The sequence below is a fragment of the Podarcis muralis genome, chromosome 3 (genome assembly GCF_964188315.1).
Source record: "Podarcis muralis chromosome 3, rPodMur119.hap1.1, whole genome shotgun sequence".
Lineage (NCBI taxonomy): Eukaryota > Metazoa > Chordata > Lepidosauria > Squamata > Lacertidae > Podarcis > Podarcis muralis.
In genome coordinates this window covers 53,213,161-53,233,655 of record NC_135657.1, presented here as the reverse complement: position 1 = coordinate 53,233,655, position 20,495 = coordinate 53,213,161, and the positions used below count along the sequence as shown (strand labels likewise).

Below are 20,495 nucleotides of genomic sequence, written 5' to 3'. Positions count from 1 at the left end.
GGTTTTCGTTGCTGCCTCCTGTACAATGTTACGAGCCTCCATCCATAGTTCTTCAGGCACTCTGTCCACCAAATCTAAATCCTTAAACCTGTTCGTCACTTCCACTGTGTATTCATAAGGGATTTGACTTAGATTGTATCTTACCGGCCCAGTGGTTTTTCCTACTTTCTTCAGTTTAAGCTTGAATTTTGCTATAAGAAGCTGATGATCTGAGCCACAGTCAGCTCCAGGTCTTGTTTTTGCTGACTGTATAGAGCTTCTCCATCTTTGGCTGCAGAGAATATAATCAATCTGATTTCGATGCTGCCCATCTGGTGATGTCCATGTGTAGAGTCGTCTCTTGTGTTGTTGGAAAAGCGTGTTTGTGATGACCAGCTTGTTCTCTTGACAGAACTCTATTAGCCTTTGCCCTGCTTCGTTTTGATCTCCAAGGCCAAACTTGCCAGTTGTTCCTTTTATCTCTTGATTCCCTACTTTAGCATTCCAGTCCCCTATAATGAGAAGAACATCCTTCTTTGGTGTCATTTCTATAAGGTGTTGTAAGTTTTCATAGAATTGGTCAATTTCAGTTTCTTCAGCACCAGTAGTTGGTGCATAAACTTGGATTACTGTGATGTTAAAAGGTCTGCCTTGGATTCGTATCGAGATCATTCTATCATTTTTGAGATTGCATCCCAGTACAGCTTTCGCCACTCTTTTGTTGACTATGAGGGCCACTCCATTTCTTTTACGGGTTTCTTGCCCACAGTAGTAGATGTGATGGTCATCCGAACTGAATTCGCCCATTCCCGTCCATTTTAGTTCACTGATGACCAGGATGTCAATATTTATTCTTGCCATCTCATTTTTGACCACCTCCAATTTTCCCAGGTTCATGGTTCTTACATTCCAGGTTCCTATGCAATATTTTTCTTTACAGCATTGGACTTTCCTTTCGCTTCCAGGCATATCCGCAACTGAGCGTCCTTTCGGCTTTGGCCCAGCCGCTTCATCAGCTCTGGATCTACTTGTACTTGCCCTCCGCTCTTCCCCAGTAGCATGTTGGACGCCTTCCGACCTGAGGGGCTCATCTTCCAGCGTCATAACTTTTATATGCCTGTTGTCTTTGTCCATGGAGTTTTCTTGGCAAGGATACTGGAGTGGCTTGCCGGTTCCTCCTCCAGGTGGATCACGTTTGGTCAAAACTCTCCACTATGACCTGTTCATCTTGTGTGCCCTGCTCGGCATAGTTCATAGCTTCTCTGAGTTCTTCAAGCCCCTTCGCCACGGCAAGGCAGTGATCCATGAAGGGGGCATGTCTTGTACCTGCTGCAATTTGCTGGAGTGGGCAGCTATTTTCAGAGAACAGTTAATTGAGGAAAGTAATAAAAACCCATTAGTACATCTCTCTACAGGTAAATGATGCCCGAAGTCTTCAACGGCTCGTAAGTGGAGATCAAGGTGTCAATGGAGTTGCTGCCAAAAGGAAATCCAGTGAAGAGCTAATTCCATCCAGTGCCATAAGTGACCTGTTTTCTTCAGGAAAACTAAGTGTAAGTAGTGATCCTGTTTTAGTTTAAGGGAAAATTAACTCTTAACCAAAAACTCTGTGACCAGAAAACTCAGTTAAGGGGGAAAATTATAGAAAAATAATTTAAGAAAGTTATAGATATTACACACACACACACACACACACACACACACACACACACACACACATTTCTTTAACTCAGTTTTTTTGTCACTGTTAGATTGTAGAAGCTTAGCAATTCACTGCTTGTAATCTAACAGTGGAAAATTCACAGAGGAATGCAGTGATGTTCTATATTGGACAACATATTGCTTATCTTTGGGGAATTCCAGAAAAACGAGGAATCTTATGATAAAGATGGCAGATGGGTGGGGTTCAAATATATTAACAATAACAATAATAATAGTTGTTGTTATTAAAGAAATGAAGATGGTTGTAATATTTCAAGGCTCTTACAATATCATGCACCGCCGTTAAGCCTATAGAGCAAGTGATTATGTCTTTTTACATTGTATTAATTCATTTTCTTCATTACAGGGTAGTTTATTCAGCATTAGCAGCACTTGCACTGAGGCTGGCAACTTTGAGCAAGCTGATGTCAGCGGTGAGATAGAAGTTGCCATCAGATATCTCTTCAAATCTGGCATTTTAGAGGTATATATCAGAGCCTGCAAGAACTTGGCTTATGGAGAGGAGAAAAAGAAAAAATGCAATCCGTAAGTTTGTCTAGGCTTATCTTTCCAAAGCCTATGGCATGAAATTCTGATACAAGTAAAATTGGGGCTTGAAGCTTTGACTCCTGTAAATATCCCTCCCTCCTTCTTTAGTGTGATTTTCAGTTTTCATATAAATGACTACCAAAAAGATGAGGTAGAATGACATAATTAAAGAGTGTATGAAGGACAAGAGGCAAAGTGGGTCATGTTTCAACCAATAATATTTATGTTGGATGTTCAAACTTAAAAATTGCATTGGACAATGGAACCAGTCTGGGGAAATTGTTTGGTATAGACTTTTGTTGCTGTGTTGTGGCCATCTGTAAATTAAAAGAAAATAGGTAGATTATTTATATAGTTTACATAAAAGGGACCCCATCTCGCTTTTTTGGCCGAGGGAGCCGTCTTACAGCTTCCAGGTCATTTGGCCAGCATGACTAAGCCGCTTCTGGCGAACCAGAGCAGCGCACGGAAATGCTGTTTACCTTCCTTCCGGATCTGTACCTTTAAAGCCCTATATGGCCTAGGACCCTCGTACCTACGGGACCGCCTCTCCTGGTATGCCCCACAGAGAAACTTACGGTCTTCAAATAAAAACATATTGAAGGTCCCAGGCCACAGAGAAGTTAGGCTGGCCTCAACTAGAGCCAGGGCTTTTTCGGCTGTGGCTCCGATGTGGTGGAACACTCTGTCACAAGAGACTAGGGCCCTGCGGGACTTGACATCTTTCTGCAGGGCCTGCAAGACAGAGCTGTTCCACCAGGCCTTTGGCCAGGGCACAGCCTGACTCCCTCCCTCGGCAATCTTCGCGGAGCTCTGGCCCAATGGTTGCTAGTGGCTTGAATTAATTAATTTTTATAATGAATGATTTTAGAATGTTGTTTATGTTGTGCTTTTGTACTGTTTTATTGTTGTTAGCCGCCCTGAGCCCGGCTTCGGCTGGGGAGGGCGGGATATAAATAAAATTTATTATTATTATTATTATTATTATTATTATTATTATTATTATTTACTTGCACTTTGACGTACTTTAGAACTGCTAGGTTGGCAGGAGCAGGGACGGAGCAACGGGAGCTCACCCTGTCACAGGGATTCGAGCTGCTGACCTTCTGATCTGCAAGCCCTAGGTTTAGACCACAGTGCCACCCGCGTCCCTCATTGTTTACATACATACATACATACATACATACATACATCAAGCAAAAGGGAAAAACAACTATTTCCCCTGCTGTTCAGAAACCAGAGAGGTTATAGATCAATGCAGATATTTTAGTCACTTCTAGGTATGCTTGGATGTAGCTGCAGAAGTTTATTTCACTGCAAACTCTTACTGACCATCAGGGGGCTATAGGCTGTTGTGATGATTTTAAGAAGTGAAACTGTAGCAATTACTTCCAGGAAAATGGATTTTTATCAGGTAGAGTCTAGCCTGGACAAGTATCTTTGTGAGGATTGTTTAAGCCCAGAGAGCTTGAAAGCCCAGCCACAGACATTTTTACTTGGGCATAAGTTCCACTGAGTTCCATATAGTTTACTCCGGAATAAGTGCTTAAGATTCTGACTTTAATTGCAGGGCTGTAGTCATGTTGAACCTCAAGAGCCCTTTCTACTCTTTGACTATGCTGAAGCTAGGATTAAAGCAGGATGTTTCGCTTTTTAAGAAGCATGTGTGTAATGAGTAGCACTTGAGCTTCATGTTAAGTCATCCTTTGAGCAGAATGGGAAAAGCATTCTGGAATTTCAAACTTGTCCTAACACTTTCCCAGGGTTTGGTGCTGAATCTGTTGCATTGCCAGGTGATCAAACTGGAGCCCTTCCAAATGGACTTGGTCTTCATACATACCTACAGGCCATCAAGATGATCATAATGCAAGTGTGGATGGCCCTGAATAGGAGAAACAGAAACAAAAGGAAGTTAAATAAAATAACAACAGATTCAGAAATTGACTTTGCATTGCTGAGGGGGAAATCTTTTTTTTTAAAAAAAAACAAATCTGTAAGGGAGGGGCCAGGCTTAATAAAAGGTTTGTATGATAGTGCCGGGTTGAGTAATAGTGGGGAGTTCTGCACCTGCACACTTAAAAAAAAAAGAAACTGAGAGCTCCTCCAGCTCAGTGGTTTCTGGTGTGTGAATATATTCTGCAACATGGCACTGATGCAAGAAGATGTGCATTAGTGGTGACTTTATACTGGACTTTCCACACTTCATTCTGCTTTATTAGTTAGAATCATAGAATTGTAGAGTTGGAAGGGACCACAAAGGTCATCTAGTTCAACCCTTTACAATGCAGGAATCTTTTGCCCAATGTTGGGGTTGAACACACAACCCTGAGATTAAGAGTCTCCTGCTGTACTGACTGAGTGTGATCCTGGGTGTGCATTAGCCCTCTTACACTGTAGCTCAATGAAAGCAGGACAAAATAACAACAACTTTGGGTTATTTTGGTTTTGTTTTTTAAAAGATATTTATTAAAGTTTTAGACAATAAAACAAACTTCACATTCACAACCAAAAAGAAAAAACACCATCACAATCAATCAAAAAAGCAAAAAAAGAAAAAAAGTACAGTAAAAAACCCCCCATACAAAATAGAAGAAAAAAGACATAAAAAAGACATTAAAAACCAATTTCTTAGTTATTATTTTCATAACCCTCCTTCCAGACTCCCTCACATCTCCCTTTTCTGTGTTCCCTTTTACAGAATCTTATTCAGCAATACTTCACCTTCTTTCAAATCTTATTTTGTATTATACATTTCAACTATTATGTCTCCAATTTTTCCCTTTATTATCAATTATTTGAGTATGACATAATATTATTCTAACTTCACCTTTGTTCTTATAAACCAGTTTTTGCATATTCCTTTCAGCTATGTCACTAATGCCGTATTATCTTTATATCCTGCATCATTCTAACATTCATACAATTTACAATGCTTTTGCAAGTAGTCTTTAAATTTCTTCCAGTCCTCTTCCACTAGCTCTTCTCCCAGGTCTCGGATTCTGCCAGTCATTTCTGCCAATTCCATATAGTCTATCAGTTGCATCTGCCATTCTTCCAGAGTGGGCAAATCTTGTGTCTTCCAATGTTTTGCGATGAGTATTCTTGCTGCTGTTACTGCAACTTTGGGTTATTTTGTGGCATGAAAAGTTACAGGATTTCAGCAGGAAATCATGGGGTGTACAAGACTGGAAATGGAGCAGTATGTCTGCCCCAAAACGTTTGGCAGCATAAGCAGTATTAAAAGTGGGTTTGCATATAACTGCTCCAATAGTATTATAGGCACAAATTATCATGGATGCACAAGAATTCCCTCAGTGGTAGCTGGGGGTAGTCTTCTATTCTTCCTCAGGTGCAAAAGACTACATTTTGAAGGCTCAGAAAATGTAATATTTATGGAACAGCTAGCTTGAGGGAATATATATTGATGTGTGCAGCTAACAATAAACTGATAATGTAGAAAGGCCTAGAATGCTGCAAGGAAAACATATATCAGTAAATGCTACAGAGATTAAGTAGTAGGAAGCACGTGGTTTCATTTCCTCTCCCTCTCTTTCTTCGGCTCTTAACTGCTGTTTCCATCTCTGATTGCAAGGTACATCAAGACTCGCTTGCTGCCTGATAAATCTTCTCAGAGTAAACGGAAGACCTCTGTGAAAAAGAACACATTGGATCCAACCTTCCAAGAAACATTAAAGGTACACTAAGCAACATTTATAATCCAGATTTCTACGTTCCCCACTCTCACCCTCGCTCTTGTGCACAGCTAAACTCCTGCTTTTAGTGGATCTAGAAGCAGAGCTTCCTGCGAAGGAGAGATCAATGGTGCTTAACTAAAAGATGAAACCACATATAAAATTGATAGCAGTCACCCAGTTAAAGCATTTAAACAGTTCAGCAGTAGGTTAAAATAAACATTTGGCCCACAGTCCTCACCTGAATGCCTTTGTGAAGAGATTGTGAATCATATCTCCAAAAGAAGTTCTATTACTGAGGCATTGCCATGGAGAAGATCCTATCCTATAGCTCTATACATGGGGCTGTGCCCATCAATGGGGCCATGAGAAGGGCCTTCCCTATATCTGGCCAAATAGGCAGATATAGGAGGAGGCTATCCTTTAAGTGTTTGGGACCTAAGTCAATATATGCTATCATTAGTAACTTGAATTGAACGCAGTAGTGAATAGGCAACCAGCACAACTTCTGAAGGACAGGTGTAATATGATTTTGGCTGTTCATACCACAGAGTAGCCTAGTGGCAGCATTCTGCACTAGCTGCAGCTTCTGGACCATCTTCAGAGATTGCACCATGTAAAACACGTTGTTGTTTAGTCGTTTAGTCGTGTCCGACTCTTCGTGACCCCATGGAGCAGAGCACGCCAGGCACTTCTGTCTTCCACTGCCTCCCGCAGTTTGGTCAGACTCATGTTTGTAGCTTCGAGAACACTGTCCAACCATCTCGTCCTCTGTCGTCCCCTTCTCCTTGTGCCCTCCATCTTTCCCAACATCAGGGTCTTTTCCAGGGTGTCTTCTCATGAGGTGGCCAAAGTATTGGAGCCTCAGCTTCACGATCTATCCTTCCAGTGAGCACTCAGGGCTAATTTCCTTAAGAACGGATGTGTTTGATCTTCTTGCAGTCCATGGGACTCTCAAGAGTCTCCTCCAGTACCATAATTCAAAAGCATCAATTCTACGGCGATCAGCCTTCTTTATGGTCCAGCTCTCACTTCCATACATCACTACTGGGAAAACCATGGCTTTAACTATACGGACCTTTGTTGGCAAGGTGATGTCTTTGCTTTTTAAGATGCTGTCTAGGCCTGTCATTGCCCTTCTCCCAAGGAGCAGGCGTCTTTTAATTTCGTGACTGCTGTCACCATCTGCAGTGATCATGGAGCCCAAGAAAGTAAAATCTCTCACTGCCTCCATTTCTTCCCCTTCTATTTGCCAGGAGGTGATGGGACCAGTGGCCATGATCTTCGTTTTTTTTGATGTTGAGCTTCAGACCATATTTTGCGCTCTCCTCTTTCACCCTCATTAAAAGGTTCTTTAATTCCTCCTCACTTTCTGCCATCAAGGTTGTGTCATCTGCATATCTGAGGTTGTTGATATTTCTTCCAGCGATCTTAATTCCGGCTTGGGATTCATCCAGCCCAGCCTTTCGCATGATGCATTCTGCATATAAATTAAATAAGCAGGGAGACAAAATACAGCCTTGTCGTACTCCTTTTCCAATTTTGAACCAGTCAGTTGTTCCATATCCAGTTCTAACTGTAGCTTCTTGTCCCACATAGAGATTTCTCAGGAGACAGATGAGGTGATCAGGCACTCCCATTTCTTTAAGAACTTGCCATAGTTTGCTGTGGTCGACACAGTCAAAGGCTTTTGCATAGTCAATGAAGCAAAAGTAGATGTCTTTCTGGAACTCTCTAGCTTTCTCCATAATCCAGCGCATGTTTGCAATTTGGTCTCTGGTTCCTCTGCCTCTTCTAAATCCAGCTTGCACTTCTGGGAGTTCTCGGTCCACATACTGCTTGAGCCTTCCTTGCAGAATTTTAAGCATAACCTTGCTAGCGTGTGAAATGAGTGCAATTGTGCCGTAGTTGGAGCATTCTTTGGCACTGCCCTTCTTTGGGATTGGGATGTAGACTGATCTTCTCCAATCCTCTGGCCACTGCTGAGCTTTCCAAACTTGCTGGCATATTGAGTGTAGCACCTTAACAGCATCATCTTTTAAAATTTTAAATAGTTCAGCTGGAACTTCCACTGGCCTTGTTATTAGCAGTGCTTTCTAAGGCCCATTTGACTTCACTCTCCAGGATGTCTGGATGTCAGCAACCACACTACCTGGGGTGTACAAGTCATCCATTTCTTTCTGGTATAATTCCTCTGTGTATTCTTGCCACCTCTTCTTGATGTCTTCTGCTTATGTTAGGTCCTTACCACTTTTGTCCTTTAAAACACATTGCAGAAAGTAAAACACATTGCAGAAGTCTAACCTAGCAGTCACTAGAACAGTCACTGTGTGGCTAAGCTATCTTGACCCAGGAAGGGGCGCTGCTGGTGAATTGGCCAGAGTTGGCAATAGGCACTACTAGGGTCTCAAGTGACAAAACTGGATTAAGGGTCTCTACTAGGGTCTCAAGTGACAAAACTGGATTAAGAAGTACCCCCAACTTATGGACCTGCTTCTCCAGAAGGAGTTTAACCACATCCTGACAGGTTTATTCCCCAATTTCACACCAAGAGTGCCTCCATCTTGTTTGGATTCACCTTCAGTTTATTGGCCTTCATCCAGCCCATTAGTACCTCCAGATACCAGCACAGCACTTGCACAGATTCACTGCATAACTTGGATTGATTGAGCTTGGGTATCATCAGTATACTGATATATTTCCAATATATCAGAATCAGCCTGGCCTTTAAATAGCTCTATTAAAATAGCTGCCTGTCTTCTGAATTATGATGTGACCAAAGCTATATAGACTGCACTTGAAAAAATCCTAACCAAAATAAGGTTGTGTATTGTTCAAAGGACAACTATTTGCTTTTAAGAGCCTGAGCGAATGTCTCTTCTTTCAAAGGTTAAAGGAAGTGAATCATGATTTGGATGGAATATTTATGAAGTTGAAAGGAATTAAAATCTATTGTGCCAGCTTCCTCTTTTCACAATGAATGTCTCAAACATTGCTGTTTGGACTTGCTAACATTAAAAAAAAAATCCAACTGTTACATTAAAAGGCATTATGAAAAGTCAGTACCACTAGCTGCTGGCGTGATGCATCAGTGCAGTGTTTCAGGATACTCATCCTTATATCATAGAGGGAGGGAATTGTACTTGATTTCTGAACTTTCAGAAGATATTTGCATGCTTTGATGCTGATTAAGTACACGGGCAGATTTCTTTTAAAACATTAACTGACTCACCAGGTGAGTAGACCACAATGGGTTGATCATACTGGAGCACAGCACTCATTTATCTTTAATAGCTGTACAGAAGAGGGAATTCCTTTGTAATTCTGGCAGATTTTAATGCTGTAACTTCATAAAAATATGTTAGTCTTATGCATTGCACTGTGGTACTTCTGATGCTTACAGTACAAGATTGAATACTCGCAGCTGGAAACTCGACAACTGCAAATATCTGTATGGCATGCTGGAACTTTCAGACACCGAGTATTCCTTGGAGAAGTGGTGATCCCATTTGAATCTTGGGATTTTGAAGACAGTTCAACTCAGTCATTCAACTGGTATCAACTCAAAGCAAAGGTGACTCCAGCTTTGTATTAGAGCTACATATTTTCCAGCAAATGCGCGCGCGCACACACACACACACACACACACACACACACAGAGAAGTATGTCTGTATATGAATATACAGTGTATGCTTTTAATTCCCACCATTCTGATGCAAACTTACTTTGTCCACTATAATGAGATGGATAGTGTCATCAAAGGAATTGATTAAGTCTTTAGACATTCACCATGATAGCTGAGTCACCTTGAGTCTCCTCCTAACCTGTCACTATATTTTTAACAAAAAGAAAATTATGGATCCATGGTCTTGCCCTAGATGAAAGTTTAGCTGCTTATTCAGTTTTATAGTATGGGCCATTGAAATATGAGATCAGTTATTCCTGTTAGTGTCTAATAACTGTGATTAATGCAGGTAGACTTTCAGGCTTGACCTGTTTTATCATTTGAGAATAATGTCACAACTGATTATATGAATTACCATATTTTTCGCTCTATAAGACGCACCAGATCACAAGATGCACCTAGTTTTTGGAGGAGGAAAACAAGAAAAAAAATATTCTGAATCTCAGAAGCCAGAACAGCAAGAGGTATCGCTGTGCAGTGAAAGCAGCAATCCCTCTTGCCATTCTGGCTTCTGGGATAGCTGCGCAGCCTGCATTCACTCCATAAGAGGCACACACATTTCCCCTTACTTTTTAGGAGGGAAAAAGTGAGTCTTATAGAGCAAAAAATACGGTAATTATGAGAAGAGAGGAAAGGCACAGGGCAATCACAAGCTGTCAACTATGTTTGTGTGTATTCTTCTCTCAACTTCTGTATAGCCCGAAAAGCCTGGAGATAATGTACTCCAGTACAGTGGAGAACTTCTGGTGCGTGCAAAGCTGGTTTCACCTTCCCTACGTAACAAGTTCCAATATGGTGAGCATGGGAAAGAAAATACAAAGCACCGTATGTATTAACTTTGCTATTAAAACTCTATGTCAGTTTATGTAAAGTCCTCAAAAATAACATTCACTTGTTTAGGGATTGCCAACCTTTTTGGGCCAGTGGACACATTTGGAATTTTAAGGGAAGTTTGTGGGCACCGGTCACAAAATGGCTGCTGTGGGGTGTGTGGCAAAACACAAAATGACTGTCATGGGGCACAGCAACAACACATATACTCAGCCCTTTGTCCCTGTGTCTTAGGTTTTTATCACACATGGGATTTAGACTGCCAAATAGCTCTTCCATAGCATTCACCATTTGTGATGTGGCTTCTAGCAGTGTTGGTAATTCTATGGATTATGATGGAAGTCATTAGTCTTAATTCATCTCTGGCACAGGACTTGCCCTACTATCAGACAGAATAAGGCAACTGTCTAAAGTGGGTGATTCTGAATGCTGTGTGTGGGTGCAGACACCCACTTTTTTTTATTTGTTGCCCCTGCACTAAACTATTTAGGGAACAATCCAAACCCTTGACTAGCAGTAGTAGGTCTCAATGGAGTAGCCTAGCCACCACTGTTTCACTGCTGGCACCGGAAGGTGGGTGGGGTCAGGAAAAATACTATGCCAGCTCCCGGCTGGTACAGCAAAGAGACCCAGATCAGGACTGTTCCTGACAGCAGCAGGGCCCGCTCAAGATCCAGCACATCCTGTGCCTGCCCAGCCCGTCCCTTTCTCTGCATACTCCTGCAGCACTCTGTTTCTGGAATCTCCACTGTCTGCCACATTGGAGTGTTCCTCACCAACAAAACTCTCCTGCCAGTGGTGGGGCTATCTGAAAGGATACTTCCACTCCAAACCTCCCTCTAGCATGGCAGATTGGGGGTTTGGAGAGCTGTGTTAGTCTGTAAGACGTTGTAGCATTTTGGTCTTCTTTTCATAATCTCCTTGCTCACAGTATGTGACATAGATCATAATGGCAGCTGATAGCACCTAGACATTTTACCCTAAACACTGTGATAACTCTCTTCTGGTTTCTGCCCTCTTTCAGGGATGGAAGTCAGAGCACATCCTGAGTACCAGCTTCAACTTCTAATTCTTGGAGCCCACAACTTGCCTATGCTAAGACCTGATGGCCTATTGAATGCATTTGTTAAAGGGTATGGTTTGCAATGTTGTTTAAAATGGAATTGTTTTCTTATTTATGATGCATTAAACTTTTTGAAAGTTAGTTTAAAGCTGTTTAACTATAGCTGGATTGTACACATTATCATCTGCATGGCAAAATATTTCAGGGCATCACAGTGTGAGCCCAAGATTGGTCCAATTCTGTGACTTGGGTTTAAGATGCAAAAAGATGTAGTGACCATGGTGGTTAGCTTGTAGTTGACTTAGAAACATGACAGAGTTGGAGGAAGTAAAAATATGTCCAAGATAAGTATGTTATATCAATTGGCAGCATCGCCTTCTCGCCAAAAAGGCATTGAAGATAAAGGTGTAATCAAGGCTGAAATCTTCAGTTGGCTAGTAACTGTAAGTGATGCAAAATGTAGCTGCCTTCTTCCTGCAAAGAGAGTTGCCAGGAGCATGCAACTTCATTCTTCCAGAGGCTGGATTCCTTTCTAGTCACAGGCATGTCAGGTCCTGATTTTGGCCAAAAGGCTGGCAGGCATGCATTTCTAAGAAACGCCGGCCTTGCCTGTATGGGAGAATATAAAGAGGGGACTCCTTTCACAGCCTTGGTATTCCCTTCCTCCCAGACTTAGTTTAGCCAATTTAAACATGTGTAACAGAATCCTGACTCTTTCTTTGAAAAAAAGAAAGAAAAACAATTGGGCATAGCCAATGATGCAGTAGAATGAGGAGGTGCTTACCTCTTTTCTTGCCTGCTGCTTTTCACTGCACAATCCCCCTGAATGTTATGACAAAGTTAAAGGCAAAGAGCTTTTGCCAAGAGATGGGGGATGATGTGCACTGTACTGTGGCACAGGAATGGTACCTGTCCATGCAGTTCCCTTGTGTGCTACCCCTGGGGAAATGGTTAGAAGCAGTAATATTGGCCAGTAAGAATTGTAGTGATTAGCAGCCCCAAAATGGTACAGCCTCGTAACTGCCAAAGTCAAGAAGACAAGTGTGTGTGTGTGTGTGTGTGTGTGTGTGTGTGTGTGTTTGTGTGTGTGTGTGTGTGTGGATGGATGGATGGATGAGGGACAAGACCTTAGTTCAGGAGTGGGGAACTGGATCCAGCCAGGGACCAGATGCCTAATCTGGTCCCTCCCTGTGGGCCCGCATTAATTGACAAAAGGCCCTGCCCACCTGTCAAAGTTCAAAGGGGCTCCCTGTACTGGTAGTTAGTACAGTTAGTACAGCCTGATGAGCTGGGATCAACTGATCAGTTGACTGATGTTGTCAGTAAACCCTACATGCAAAGGAGCAGTCAAGAGCTCACTTTAAGCTCGTGGTTGTTCCTTTGTGGCCATGCCCTTATCTGCCCACCCAATGTCATTTATGACGTCATGTGCAAGGTTTGGTGGGCAAGGTTTGGTGAAAAGCTGCAAAACTGCCTCTCTGGCCAAATTGTGATCTGTGCCAGGTTTAATTATGCCCATGCACTGAAGGTTCCTTAAAGGTAAAGGGTAAAGGGACCCCTGACCATTAGGTCCAGTCGTGGCTGACTCTGGGGTTGCGGCGCTCATCTCGCTTTATTGGCCGAGGGAGCCGGCGTACAGCTTCTGGGTGATGTGGCCAGCATGACTAAGCCGCTTCTGGCGAACCAGAGCAGCGCATGGAAACGCCGTTTACCTTCCTGCTGGAGCGGTACCTATTTATCTACTTGCACTTTGACGTGCTTTCAAACTGCTAGGTTGGCAGGAGGAAGGTTCCTTACCTCTGCTTTATTTAAAGTCTCCTATAGTAAAAACAGAAAGACCAACAGAACTGAAGGATTGTAAGGTATTTTATAAAACTTTCCTGAAGTAATTCAAGAAGAGTAGCTACGTTAGTTAGTCAGTGGCAAGAAAAAATGGCATTGTATTTTGGTACCTTAACAATTCATGAATTGTAGTATGAACCTTTGTAGGCTAGCGCCTGCTTCATTTGATGCCTGCATTAATTGTATCTCAAGCCTCGATAAATGTCAGACTTCAAGGTGCCATGAGATACTGGTTTGTTCTGCAAAGTAGGGGCAGAGTTCAGTCAAAGTTGAGCACTTTAAAGTCCCTGTTGCTTTCAAATGGGGCATGCTCAACTTCCTCCCTGAAATCAAGGAGACTGAAAATGCATAACTTTAGCTGGATTGTGCCCTCACCTTTTCCCTGTCATAAATCTCACTGAATGGTTTCTAACTTTCTCTTTGGGAAGCTGCCTTTGCATCCTGGGGCAACGTGACTTAAAACAAAGGACTCCTGTGCTGAAGAAACAAGCCCAGCCACAATGGAACCACTTGTTTGTCTTTAATGGGGTTACCGCATCTCAGCTGCAGCAATCTTGTCTGGACTTAACTGTCTGGGATCAAGCATCGTTCGGTTTACGTGATCAGTTCTTGGGCGGTGCAAGACTCGGAAAACGTAAGTGGAAAATATGAGACTTTTGTGCTGCTAGATATCACAATCACCCCACATAGCACAGTGTTGCGTTAGGGATAATGTAAAGGAGGTGGAGATGGAAGACCTAGGAGTTCTATAGATCAAATCTCACCTTGGCTATGAATTCACTGGGTTCTCGGGTTCTCCCCCATCTCTAATGTAATGGTATAATATCATCAGTCTACACAGTGCACAACTCTTGTAAGGTTTACTAAAATGATGGCTATGAAACACTTTAGGAAAACAACACAACTCATATTAAATAATTTTTTTAAGGCTTGAAATGACTGTCCTGGGTTGGGCTGAGGAACCTGTAGCCCTCTAGAAGTTGCTGGAGTATACTATTGAGAGTTCAAGAGTCCTGCAACATCTGGAAGACCCCAGGTTCCTCACCCCAGCTCAACACATGTGTTGAATTAAGTAATTCAACTTTAGTATTGTGTTTATGCAGAGCTTCAAGTCTGTTCAGAGCATATCACATATATTATCTTCCTGTAATTTGTACAGCACCCATGTAAAGAGAGGGCAGTTTTATCTTCATTTTGAGGAGTGGGGTTCTGAGGCTGGTCTTGGTGAATTTATGACATTCAAACCAGGGCTGACTTGATTCACAGCTCAGTTTGCAAACTACCCTGCCCATACATACATGAAAAGGAAGCGGGCCCAGAGATCCACAGCCCCATTTCATTCATTTCAATATCTACACAGAGTAGTCCCATTGCCATTGAGGAGATACCATATGAGCTGGAGCATTCATGCAGATGCTCAGTCCTTTGGAAGCCTCAGTTAAATAATAACTCCCTCAAAAAGTGGTGAAGTTAAAAATTGCATCTGATGGGCTTCAGGAGTCCACACACTAATGTGAATGCTCTGGTTTATTATATGATATTTTCTCCTTGCAGCAGGACCATTTTGTGTGATGAATTTTTAAACATAGGAAATAGGGCATGTATGTCCACCACACTACCTTAAAAGGAAGCTTTGGAGAACACACTGATAGCCACCCTATTGGTCCCTGGCACAGCCAATCAACACAAGCATTGGAACTTTGCCTCCTGGCCCAGTTAGAACATACAGTATACTAGGAGGATGTCACAGGGGAACGCCAACCTCCCCCATAGTTCACTATGGAAGCACTTCACATGTTGAGAACCACTGACCTAGTTGCTGCTTGCTGAATTAATCCACTGTATTCTCTGTTTTTCCTTGTTTTGGCTCTCCTCAGTTTGTCATAAAAGCCTTCTCTTTGGCAAACAATCAAAGGGACAAAGCAATGCTGACACGTCATTAGCAACACTAATTGGAACTGCTCGCAGCAGGCATTGTATCCTGCTAAGCTTTCCCTGTGGCAAGCCATTATTTTTCTCAGTGTCAAAGACCCATCTAATTAAAAGCTGGACAGACACACACAAAATATAGCAGGACCAGCAAACTACTCCAAAACCCAGTTCAACTGCAAAAGATCATTTCGTAAACTGCATAGAATCTGATAGTTTATTTAAAAATGTATACATCTCTTGTAAATGAGTGAGAACTACTGCATTTGTTATAAAGGTATTGTTACACGCCACCCCAATTGCCAAGCAGTGTGAGATTCCAGGGGTTCTAGGCATGCTTACGCAAGGTTCATGTGTCGGGAATGAGGCACAGCAAAGACTGTGGTGCCTTTATGTTATATGGTTTATTTACACATATATACAACCTGACCCTATGATGGAGGGGTTCCCAGCATTATACTTCAAGAGGCTCTTGCTTCCTCCATAGGCGCAGCTTAGGAGTCTGACATCAGCCATGGCTCTCTGCCATGCTGCAGCTTTTCTTCAGCTTCTGCCCACATAACTTCCCAGAGACATCACTCTTAACTCTTGCTACCGCAAGCCCTCTTTATCTGTTGATCCATTTGCCATTTAACACAAAGTTCATTTGATCCATTGGCTTTTGTAATGACTCATCCCCCCACCCCAAGATGATTTTCTGGACAAGGGAAATTTAGCCTATCTTAATTAGTTCTCATCACTTGTTAATTCCAGGGGATTAGCATTTTCCAGCACACAATTTAATACACACAGGTCTGTCTTAACACTTCAAGCATTGATTAATTTCTAACGTTTGCTTGATCTGGAGATTATAGTGGTCTAGCACCCACAAACTCATAACAATAGAAAGTGCAAGAGGAATCTTTCAATAGATTATACTAAACGATGATCCACATACTTAATTGGCCAATTGTACTCTAATTCTGGAGCCCCCAACATAGTGCCTGTGGGCATCATGGCATCCCCAGACCCCCTGCCATTTCTTTTGAAAACATTTTTGGAGCTCCTTTCCAGCTTTTAAATCTTGCTGGAAAGAGAAGTGCAGGCCTCCAGCTGCCCTACGCTCTTCCTTTCCACACCCCAGATTGCATGTTGTTTAATTGGAGGGGGGGGGGGAGAGGTCCCTGGTATTTTGGCTGCTTTTTATTATATAACTTGCTTTTTGTTTGCCCGTTTCTTCTGCTTATTTGGAGTGTGCATGAATATTTTGGTTCACTGAGTATCACCAGTTTTTTCTCCAGCAAAATGGTATTTTGTGGTGCCAGGGATTCCCATTATTTTGGTTCTGGGATTTTAAAAGATTGAGGACCCTTGCTCTGCAGATAAATGCATGAAGCAGCCTGAATCTCAGTACTCAAAACTTTGTAGGAAAAAAATTGAGAGAGCTGGTTCCAAATGTACTGTCTTCAAAGGACATGGTTTCAGGAAAGGGCTTTGTAGAATGTAAACATGTTTAAAGCACAAAGTTTTATTTGTCACATATAAATAGATGTGACATCTCTGCAAAGGGAGTTGGAAGTAGACTGAACTTTTTGCTCTGCTTCCAAAATTTGCATGTAAGATAAACAAAGAAACTGCTGGGTCTGACTCTCACACCCCAGATATGCTCTGTTTTGCAAACATAATGGTATCTATTGAAACTCAAGATGTGAGGAGCCTTTGCCTAATTCTTGATTGTAATTCATGTACTGCATTCTATCAGGACATGAGGTGTTAGGTTTTCTTAACAAAACGAGAGCTATTAAATGGACAAAGTCAAGATGAATCACTTTCCCTTTCTTGTATTTCCAGAAACATCAACCGGTACAGTGGATGCAACCTCCCAAGCATGTCTTCAGTGGGAAAAGATGCTCAGTAGCCCAGACACATGGACAGACATAGCACTTTCACTGTATCCTAATGCTCCTGCCTTTAAATTCTGAATGTCTCTTCCTTAACAACATATGGAAAGCTATGTGTAGCATTGGTCATTGCCTGCTCAGACAAGTATGGTATGCCAGTTATTTTAACCCCAAGAAATGTAAACAATGAATGAAAAGAACAAGAAGGGAACAGCTTTACTGATCTCTTGTGTATGTCAGGAGTTTCACAGCAAGTCAGACTGTGCATGTGTGAAAGAACCTCAGATCCACAAACACCAGAAGTGTTAACTGCAAATTTAGAGTTCACCTATTTCTCTGGGAAACTATCTTAGCCAGAGCAGCAGGCAGCAGGCATGATTTCCTGGCAGAATTCAAGCAATAGCAAGGTTAGACTGGGAATTTAATGCTGCTGTTGATGAACTATTTCATGGTTGCATCTCTTTTTGCAAACTCCAAAGGCTAGGACTAAGCAATGCAAGAATGTTTGCTGTAACACCCTTGTTTATTTTCACAGCTGCCTTCTTCTCCCTCTCATAATCAGCCCAAACCCTTTTCTTTCTCCATATTTCTCTTCTACTTTGACAGTCTCAGCTTTGTTCTCCTAAATCAATCTGGCTATGCTTGTAAATTCAGCAGCACTGTGCACCAATTACTTGAGATGACGCCTATAACTGCAGCCAATATATGTCAGCATCTGGACAACCTATTCTTTTTGCTTGTCAGCATCAAAGAACAGAACTCCTCCAATGAACGTTTAAGATAAATCTTTGATTTATTGGTATCTGTAATCTACAGAAGTAAAAGAAAACCCCAATGTATGGCATTTTATCTATGCATGTAATTAGTTGGAAACAAGCACACACATGCATCCTTTTTGGAAAGTTGTTTTTGTAAACCACTTATTTCTTCTTTAACTGGAAAATACCACAAAGAGGGTGTTTTGCTTAGTTCCATAGACAGTGGTACCTCGGTTTAAGAACAGCCCTGTTTACAAACTATTTGGTTTACGAACTCCACAAAACCGGTAGTGTCCTGGTTTGTGAACTTTACCTTGGTCCAAGAATGGAAGTCGAACGGTGGAAAGGCACCGGTGTCAGGAGGCCTCATTAGGGAAAGCGTGCCTCAGTCTAGGAACGGATTAAGTTCATAAATCAAGGTACCACTGTATAAGCTGCCCAGTACTATTGAGCCAATTAATTTAGTATTATCTACCCTAACAGGCATCTGCTCCCTAGTGTCTAAGGAAATCTAAGGGTCTTTTAACCAGATATGCAAGGGACTTAATTTATTGTGATAAAATGGAGGGTGAGGGAAACAGGATATATCACAGTCATAAAATAAATAAATAATACAATCACTACAATGATTTCTGTTCTTCCTTTGTTTCATCTGTTCCAAGTGAAGCAAGTCTGCTTGCACAACAAGCATCTACAATGGAGCTTCTGATTTCTCTTCTCCCACCTCCAGTTCTCTGCATGCACCCCATCGGGTCCACAGAGTCTGAGCCTCTGGAGCTTATTATGGGGATATGTGGAAGACGACCCATTGCACACGTGGGCATTACTTACACTACACTGGATCTCAACTTCCTTCTATAGAGTGACTAGATGAGCTGTTTTATTTACCAATACCATCCATTAATTTTTCAAATATCTTTGATGGCAGGAATAGAAAGTATGGGGGGGGGGAATCACACAGAACTTCAAACACATGCTGCCTTGCAGATTTTTTATTTGTTGATGAATTACACAAACAAATCCCACAACACTGTTATCAGGAGACAACGGTTAAAACGTCTTTGAGTACAAAGCAGCATAGGGAGTTACATGTTGAACAGAGCTAACAATGTATTGTTCACTTGACATTCTAGCAGATTTCCAAAGCCTGAGGTGGGATTGTTTCACGGGTGGAAGTTAACATGGACACAGTGGTAGAAGAAATCCATAGAAATTCTCTTTAATAGAGAAAATAAGCTGACAAAGTCCCTTCATGGTTGGAGTCTGAAACTATATCATTTTTAAAAAATTAGAAAATTTGTTAGAAAAAAAAAATAGGTACAGTGAAATTGTATATACTGAATCACGCCATGTTATCACAATTTGCTTTAAAGTAAAAAAAAATCATCTTTACAAATGTTTTCTAGATCAAAATAGTTTCCTACACTGCCTTGGCTTCAGAGACTAGAAATTATTGTCTATTTTTTACATTATTCTTTTCATATTAAGTCTGAAAGTAGTAACAAAATATACAAAGCAAAAAACTTTTATCCTCCCTTTTCAAACTAGAATTATATCTGTCACTTGCATCTTTAACATAGGTATATATAAATACTACACTACAGCTGATTGGTTAAGCTGGAGTACCACACTTCAATAACATTGAAGGCCAACAATATCCCTGCCTATCTGTTATGTAAGAAGAGCATCCAAGTGTGCCTGTAATGCATAGCTTCTGAATGATCACTGTGGGAACTTCTCCAATACAACAGTGCAATTAATAAGCTTCCTCAGACTTACTACTTGCCACCACTGTAGAAATGTCAACAGTGTAAAGGGGGGGGGGGGGAGAGATGGACGCCATGAAGATCTTTACAACCCTGAATTGTCTGTGCTGCTTAAGAAACAACCTGGTGCAGCAAACTAGTAGGCTGATTCCCCAATCTGGACATACCTACCACACTATAGAAATGGGTGCAGACAAGCAGTGTAACAAGCAGCACAATAGTAACACGGAAAAGAAACAATTCTGACAAGCCTTTTGGCACTAGCATAGGACCAAATTTCACCAAGTCTTGACTGAAAACCTTGTGGTGGCTATCCTTGTATGCTTAAAACTGATGTTGTATTAAGCTAAAATCAGGTAGCATCTGACAGGTGTGAGGGTTTGGGGATTATTTATTTTTTTGGTATGACTGTTCAGTGACCCTTCAGAAAGAAAGGTCAGCATTGAAAACCTGCCTTTCCCAGAGTCTTGCCTTATGCATTTACATAGCTTCAAACTCGTCAATTCTTTGCTTGGTGTTGCCTTGTCGGATCTGCCTCAGTGTCTTGTACTTGTCTCGTCCTTGCCGCATATTCTCTGTGTGAATGAGGTCGTTTTGTGTCTTCTTGTTCTCATCTCTGGCCTGGGCTAGTTCATCAGTCAGCGTCTGGAATATTTAAAACACATGAGTTACACAGGCATACAAATACTTAGGGGAGTATGAGGTAGCACACAAGACCATAACAGAACATCATTCCTCAGTCCTTCTATTGCTTGGAAGCCAGGATATGAAAATCTTTGCCACGGTGTTTCTTGTAATAGGACAACTAGAAGTGGTACA

General features: G+C 41.7%; 2 protein-coding genes across 12 annotated transcripts in view; one reads left to right on the top strand and one right to left on the bottom strand.

The window, feature by feature from the left end:
- The window catches only part of SYTL3 (synaptotagmin like 3), a 44,748-nt gene extending 26,209 nt beyond the window's left edge, over positions 1-18,539 (top strand). For 9 of the 10 annotated variants that reach the window (XM_077925865.1, XM_077925867.1, XM_077925860.1 and 6 more), the window contains 8 exons: positions 1,395-1,532; positions 2,048-2,226; positions 5,822-5,924; positions 9,325-9,495; positions 10,306-10,432; positions 11,463-11,571; positions 13,772-13,977; positions 17,103-18,539. In XM_077925865.1, the coding sequence (XP_077781991.1) occupies positions 1,395-1,532; positions 2,048-2,226; positions 5,822-5,924; positions 9,325-9,495; positions 10,306-10,432; positions 11,463-11,571; positions 13,772-13,977; positions 17,103-17,233 (1,164 nt within the window). In that variant the 3' untranslated portion in view covers positions 17,234-18,539. The remainder of the gene's footprint in view (positions 1-1,394; positions 1,533-2,047; positions 2,227-5,821; positions 5,925-9,324; positions 9,496-10,305; positions 10,433-11,462; positions 11,572-13,771; positions 13,978-17,102) is intronic. The other variant, XM_028723794.2, reaches the window with a different exon arrangement.
- A 348-nt stretch (positions 18,540-18,887) lies between these two features.
- Positions 18,888-20,495, bottom strand: part of EZR (ezrin) — a 36,186-nt gene continuing 34,578 nt past the window's right edge. For both annotated transcript variants that reach the window (XM_028723808.2, XM_028723809.2), the window contains exon 14: positions 18,888-20,321. In XM_028723808.2, the coding sequence (XP_028579641.1) occupies positions 20,157-20,321 (165 nt within the window). In that variant the 3' untranslated portion in view covers positions 18,888-20,156. The remainder of the gene's footprint in view (positions 20,322-20,495) is intronic.